The sequence below is a fragment of the Mycteria americana genome, chromosome 21 (assembly GCF_035582795.1).
Source record: "Mycteria americana isolate JAX WOST 10 ecotype Jacksonville Zoo and Gardens chromosome 21, USCA_MyAme_1.0, whole genome shotgun sequence".
NCBI lineage: Eukaryota > Metazoa > Chordata > Aves > Ciconiiformes > Ciconiidae > Mycteria > Mycteria americana.
In genome coordinates this window covers 2677618-2684270 of record NC_134385.1, presented here as the reverse complement: position 1 = coordinate 2684270, position 6653 = coordinate 2677618, and the positions used below count along the sequence as shown (strand labels likewise).

The 6653-nt window shown below is 55.6% G+C and overlaps 1 protein-coding gene across 1 annotated transcript; it reads left to right on the top strand.

The window, feature by feature from the left end:
• The first annotated feature begins 132 nt into the window (after positions 1–132).
• PEF1 (penta-EF-hand domain containing 1) lies at positions 133–3587 on the top strand. Its single transcript, XM_075522611.1, has 5 exons — positions 133–204; positions 356–560; positions 1149–1304; positions 1861–2004; positions 2574–3587. Exons 1-5 carry the CDS (start codon positions 184–186, stop codon positions 2801–2803), a joined length of 756 nt encoding a protein of 251 aa, XP_075378726.1. The 5' UTR covers positions 133–183; the 3' UTR covers positions 2804–3587.
• Positions 3588–6653: the final 3066 nt, after the last annotated feature.

Here is a 6653-nt window from a genome sequence, read left to right as displayed (position 1 = left end):
CCGCTCCGCGGTCGTTGCCGCCTTAAGCCCCCCTGCGGCCACGCCCCTCCCGCGCGTCACCGCCCCCGCGTCCTCCCCCTCCCCGGGGGCGAGGCCTCCGCGAGACCACGCGCCGCAGCCAATGGGCGCGCGCGCCGCCCGTGACGCCGGCGGGGCGGGGCCAACGGGGGCGGCAGCGCTGTCATGGCGGCGTACCCGGGGCAGGTGGGGCCGGGCCGGGGCCGGGGCCGGAGCGGGGGCGGCGGGGCGGGGGGGCACGGAGCGGGTGCCGGGGTGAGGGGCACGGCGGGGCGGGGGGCGGCGCGGGGCCCGGTGCCCGGTGCCGGCCGCACACCGGGCTCTGCCCCCTCCGCAGGGCTTCCCCGGCGCAGGACAGGCCCCCGGCGCGCCCCCGGCCGGCCCCTTCCCCGGGGCTCCCTACGGCGGGGGGCCGGCCCCAGCGCCCTACGGACAGCCCCCGCCCGGGGCTCCCTACGGAGGCGGCGCCGCGCCCGGAGGCCCCTACGGACAGCCTGGCAGCGGCCCCCAGGCCGGGCCCTACGGAGGGCCGGCTCCCGGAGGTGAGTGGGGCCGCGAGTCGGAGGGGTCCCTCCCGCGGCGGGTCCCCGGCCCCCTGGGTGGCCCCGGGACAAAGGCGCAGAGTCAGGGGGTGGGGGGCTGTTCCCCGGCCCGCTCCCTGCCAGGAGGGGCTGGCTCGGCGCCCCTCACCCAGCTCAGCCGCATTCAGCGCACGAATGAAATCGCAAGGTCCCGGTTTATTGTTTTAAAATCCCGAGGAGGAGGAGGAGGAGGAAGGTGCCGAAGAGCCCGCAGCCCCGAGGACCGGCAATACAACTTCACAGCCGTGCATCTGTCTCCTGGCGCTGCCGGGTTTACGGGTGGGAGCCCCGCGGTTCGCTCCCCAGTCCCGGGCCATGCCAGGGGGCTGATTTCCTTCCCCTTCTCTGCCGCCAGACGCTACGTGCCGAGCCCCGGGCCTTGCTGACCTGTTTTCCCAGGATCGCGTGGCTGTAAAAAGCCGATTAGAGCAGAAGTGCTGACTGGTCCCTGGGTGTTGGCTGCGTCTCTGTGAGCCGTCCCCGGGAACGGACCAGGCAGCGGCCTCTGTCAGGGGAGGTGAGAGCCGCTGATGGCCTCTCCCCGCGCAGGTAATGCCCCCCCCGGCGTGGACCCGGAGGCCTTCTCCTGGTTCCAGGCGGTCGATGCCGATCACAGCGGGTACATCTCCGTGAAGGAGCTGAAGCAGGCGCTGGTCAACTCCAACTGGTCGACGTTCAACGATGAGACCTGCCTGCTGATGATAAGTGAGTCTGGGCTCTCCCTGCTCTCCCCCTGCTTTTTATTCTGATCTTTTTGAGACGAGCCTCTGTCGGGGTGAAGCCCAGCCCAGCCTGCGTTCCCCTGTTACCTGAGCATCGCTTAGCTGAGCAGCTGGTCTGTAAGTGCTCTCTGGAGCGAGAGCTGGGAAAACTGAGCAGCTCCAAGCGCCCTTTTGGTGGAGGACACGAGTCAGGGGCCCAAAACACTGCTTGGGAAAGGGAACCCAGCTCTGCACGAGGCCGAGTGAGCCCCTGCTCCCAGAGAGCCAGGGAGAAAAGGCAGGGAGAGCTCCAGTAGCGAGCCAGAGCCACCCCGTTCCCCTGCTTGCCCCAGCATCGGGTTTTGGTGCAGTTTCCTACCAGCCTCTTAGGGATCGAGTGGTCCTGGTTGATCGCAGTCCTGGTGAGGGAGGGCTTTTGGGGCCAGAGCAGGGTGCCGGGGAGCCATGGTGCAGACCCTGAGCTCTCTGGGAGTTTCTGCAGCGTGTCCTTGCTCCGCTCCTCACTCCCCTCCTCCTGCTCTTTGCTCCTTCCTCCCCAGACATGTTCGATAAGACCAGGTCGGGACGCATAGACGTGTATGGCTTCTCAGCCTTGCTGCGCTTCATCCATCAGTGGAAGAACCTCTTCCAGCAGTACGACAGGGACCAGTCGGGCTCCATCAGCTTCAGCGAGCTCCAGCAAGGTGGGCGAGGGGCAGAGACGCCAACCTGGCCCTTACCAAGCTCCTCAGGGACCGCTGTCTGGCTCTGCTTGGTGTTTATTTCCCACCCAGCCCCGTGACTCCTGCTGGTGCCGTCCCTGCAGCAGGGCTGGGTGTCTCTGAGCTCCTGGGGTGCCTCCCGTGCAGCCGTGGCTGCGGTCCACGCCTGTTGCTGAGCTGGGACACGCTGGGCTGGCTAAACCGGCCATGGCAGAGCTGGCGCTGAGCCTTCCTGTGGGGCTGGAGACGAGGAGCCACAGCAGGGGTGTGGCATGAACTTCCTTCCTTAAGGAAACGCAGAATGCCCCCCACCCTCAAATGGCATGTGGCTAAAGCCTGTTTTCTGAGAGGAGCTCTTGGGTGCGTGTGTCTGATGGAGGGGAAAAATGTCTGGAATTCATGCCTCGGTTTGGTTCCTCCCTCCAGAGAGCCCTGCCCGCACACACCCGCCGTTGGAAGTGACCACCACGGGGCGGTGGGAGATGGGGTGCGCAGGGGAGGGAGGGCACAGTCACTGGGGAAGGTTTAATCCAAGTATTTCTTGCTCCCAGCTTTCTCCCAGATGGGCTATAACCTGAGCCCCCAGTTTAGTCAGCTGCTGCTGGCCCGCTACGCCCAGCGATCCTCCAACCCCAGCATCCAGCTCGACCGCTTCATTCAGATCTGCATGCAGCTCCAGAGCACGACCGACGCCTTCCGCGAGAAGGACACGGGGCTGGTGGGCAACGTACGGCTGAGCTACGAGGACTTCCTGACGATGGTCGTGACTCGCATGATGTGACGCCCTCGGCCGAGGGCTGCGAGCCAGCCGGGAGCTCGGCGGGGCTCTCCGGGAGCAGCAGCCATCCTCGGCCTCATGCTGGGATGTGGCCGAGCCTCCCGAAGAGCAAGCTATTCCCCCGGGCCGGCTTTTCCACCCTGCTCTGCCTGAGGAGCCCCGAGCCCTGCTGGGGCCGTCCCGGCTTCGATTCCTTGTCCCCACTCAATGGCAGTGGGTGCCTCCACGCCAAACTGGAGCCCGGTTCTGGGGCTGTGCCGTGGGGTGGGACAGCCAAAGCAGTAGTGAGCCTGTGCCATGCCTCCCAGGGAGCGCTTAGACCTTCCCTCGCCAGACACAAAATCATACTTAAACCCCATCTGTGGTGTCCCTCCGCTTGGCGGGATGGCTGCAGTGGAACGGCTCTGTCTCGGCAAGGTTTTGGGGACTTTCTGGTGACCGAGAGCTGAGCCTTCATTTGAAAAGCAGCAAGCAGGGCACAAGCGACGGCAGCGCTTGTGGCCGGCTGCGCTCGTCCTCGCTTGCCTCGCAGACGGCCCTTCCTCGCCGGGAGCGCGTCCAGCCCCTCGCTGTGCTGGAAACGCTGCAGCTTTCCGCGGGGTCTGAGCCCTGTTTCTCTCCGGGCTGCTGGAACGGGCCACGTTGCTGCAGTCACACGCAGGATCGTCGACCCCCCCCCCCCCCCGCCTTGTTGCCAATGTCTGTTTTGATTTGTCCCCGTCTGCCAAACTCAAACGGTTTAGAGCTTATTTTTACAGCTTTTGAATAAAAGGCGATGTGCACTGGGCGATGGGTGGTTTGTGTTTGCGGAGCGGCTCCCAGGGACGCTGCCCTGCCCGTGTCACCCCCCGCGGGGCCAGCAGCAGCTCTGCCTGCAGCGAGGGGACGTGTCCTCCTCCTGCGCCCGCAGCCCTGCTCTGGGTGCTGCTCCCAGGGCTCGGTACGCTTCCCTGAAGTTAATTCTCGCACGTTTCTTGTCAGCTTACAGAAAATAAGGTGCCGGCGTCTCCTGCTGAGATACAAGTAAAGATTTGACCGACGCAAAGGTTTCCTTTGCTGTGGTTTTAAAGTGATGTCCAGGCGCTGACCCTTTAATTGGCCTCGATGGGAAACCTCGGAGATGCTTTTTGAGAGACGCCTCGCTATTATATATTTGAAGGAATGTTTATAAAAGAAAATATTTAAACGGCCGAGTAGCTTACCCCATGCTCTTGGAAGCAATAACCAGATGTGGGTGTTTTCCTCGGCTTCGGCCAAAGGCAGGACTTCTTGTTCCAGAGCACCGCTGATGGTTCCAACCGTGTTTCTTGTCTTCTGTGGAGTCAGAGCTGCCCAGCCCTTCAGAGGGGTTCAGAGCAGAGGCGCTGGGGCCTGCCCCCCCCCCGCTGTCACCCGCGCTGGCGCCGTCACCCGCGCCGTCACCCGCGCCGTGGCTGTCACCGCCTGGGCAGGGCTGTTGCGCAGCAGCAGGGATGGCTGGGGGGTTGTGACCCCGGCTGGGGGTGAGTCAGTGTGTGTGTAGGGGTGGGTATGTGTGTGTATATATATATATATTATATATGTGTGTGTATATATATATATAATATATATATGTTATATATATACACATATATATACATATATATATATTATATATATGTATTTTTATATATATATAAATATATATAAGTCTATATAATATATATAATATATATATTTTTATATATATTATATATAATATAAATATAATATAAATATATATATATAACCCCCCCCGGGACGTCTGTCAGTGTGTGTGTGTGTACATAGACACCCCTGTGTATATATACACACACACACCCCCACACCCACACCCTGTGCGTATATAAATATACAAACACACACGCTAACAGATAACCCTGTGTATATACGTATATACACAAACACCGCGCTGTGCACGCACACAGTGACGCCCCTCTGTGTGTGTATGTGTATATATATATATATATACATACAGGTGTGTGTGTACACGTATATATACACACATATAAATATATATACACACACATAGTGGGGTGTATATGTATGCACACACACAAAGTAACAGCCACCCCTGTGTGTGTATACATACATACACACAGGCACTAACAGCCACCCCTGTATATATACACGTATGTATACACACCCCATACACAGATACTAACAGGCATCCCTGTGTATATGTATATGTATATACACACCCCATACACGCAGGCACTAACAGGCACCCCTGTGTGTGTATATATATATATGTGTGTGTGTGTGTGTGTGTGTGTGTGTGTGTGTGTATACACACCCCATACACGCAGGCACTAACAGGCACCCCTGTGTGTGTATATATATATATGTGTGTGTGTGTGTGTGTGTGTGTGTGTGTATACACACCCCATACACAGACACCCCTATGTATATGTATATATATATACACACCCCATACACACAGGCACTAACAGGCACCCCTGTGTGTGTGTATATATATATATATATATATATATGTATATACACACCCCATACACAGGCACTAACAGGCACCCCTATGTATATGTATATGTATATGTATATGTATATGTATATGTATATGTATATGTACACACAGGCATTAACAGGCACCCCTGTGTATATGTATATGTATATACACACCCCATACACACAGACACTAACAGGCACCCCTGTGTATATGTATATATATATACACACAGGCACTAACAGGCACCCCTATGTGTATATATATATATATATATGTATATACACACCCCATACACACAGACACTAACAGGCACCCCTGTGTATATGTATATGTATATACACACAGGCACTAACAGGCACCCCTATGTGTATATATATATATATATATATGTATATACACACCCCATACACACAGACACTAACAGGCACCCCTGTGTATATCCAGACATACACACGCATACTGATTGACCCCTGTGTACGTATACATATCTACACACACTAACAGACACTGATGTTTATGGAAACACCACACTGCACGCGCGCACGTATGCACACAATTACTGACACCCCATGTGCGTATATATACACACACTAATAGACACCCCTATGTAGGCACACACAGACACCCAAGTATATACACATATATACAGACAGTAACAGACACCGTGCGTGTGCGTGTGCGTGTGTGCATGCAGACACTCTTAGATACCCTTGTGCGTGTCTATACACACACGCAGATACACTAGCAGCACCGCAGTTCCTATACATACATACACACACCCCGACAGCCAGCATTGCCTATGTACATGTGTTCACACCCAGCTATAGCTGCTAGCTATAGCTATGCTACAGCTATAGCTATACCTACCTCTCTCTCTATATACACTCACACTGACACCCCTGTTTAGAGAGCCACACACAGATGCTGCTGTTTATCTATAGCTATAGCTAATCTATATCTATATATCTACATCTTTATCATCTATATCTGTGTCTATAGCCACACTCACACTAACAGACACCCCTGTTTAGAGACACACACACACAGACGCTGCTGTTTATATATATCTATAGCTAATCTATATATCTATAGCCACACTCACACTGACACCCCTGTTTAGAGACACACACACACAGACGCTGCTGTTTATATATATCTATAGCTAATCTATATATCTATAGCCACACTCACACTAACAGACACCCCTGTTTAGAGACACACACACACAGACGCTGCTGTTTATATATATCTATAGCTAATCTATATATCTATAGCCACACTCACACACTAACAGACACCCCTGTTTAGAGACACACACACACAGACGCTGCTGTTTATATATATCTATAGCTAATCTATATATCTATAGCCACACTCACACACTAACAG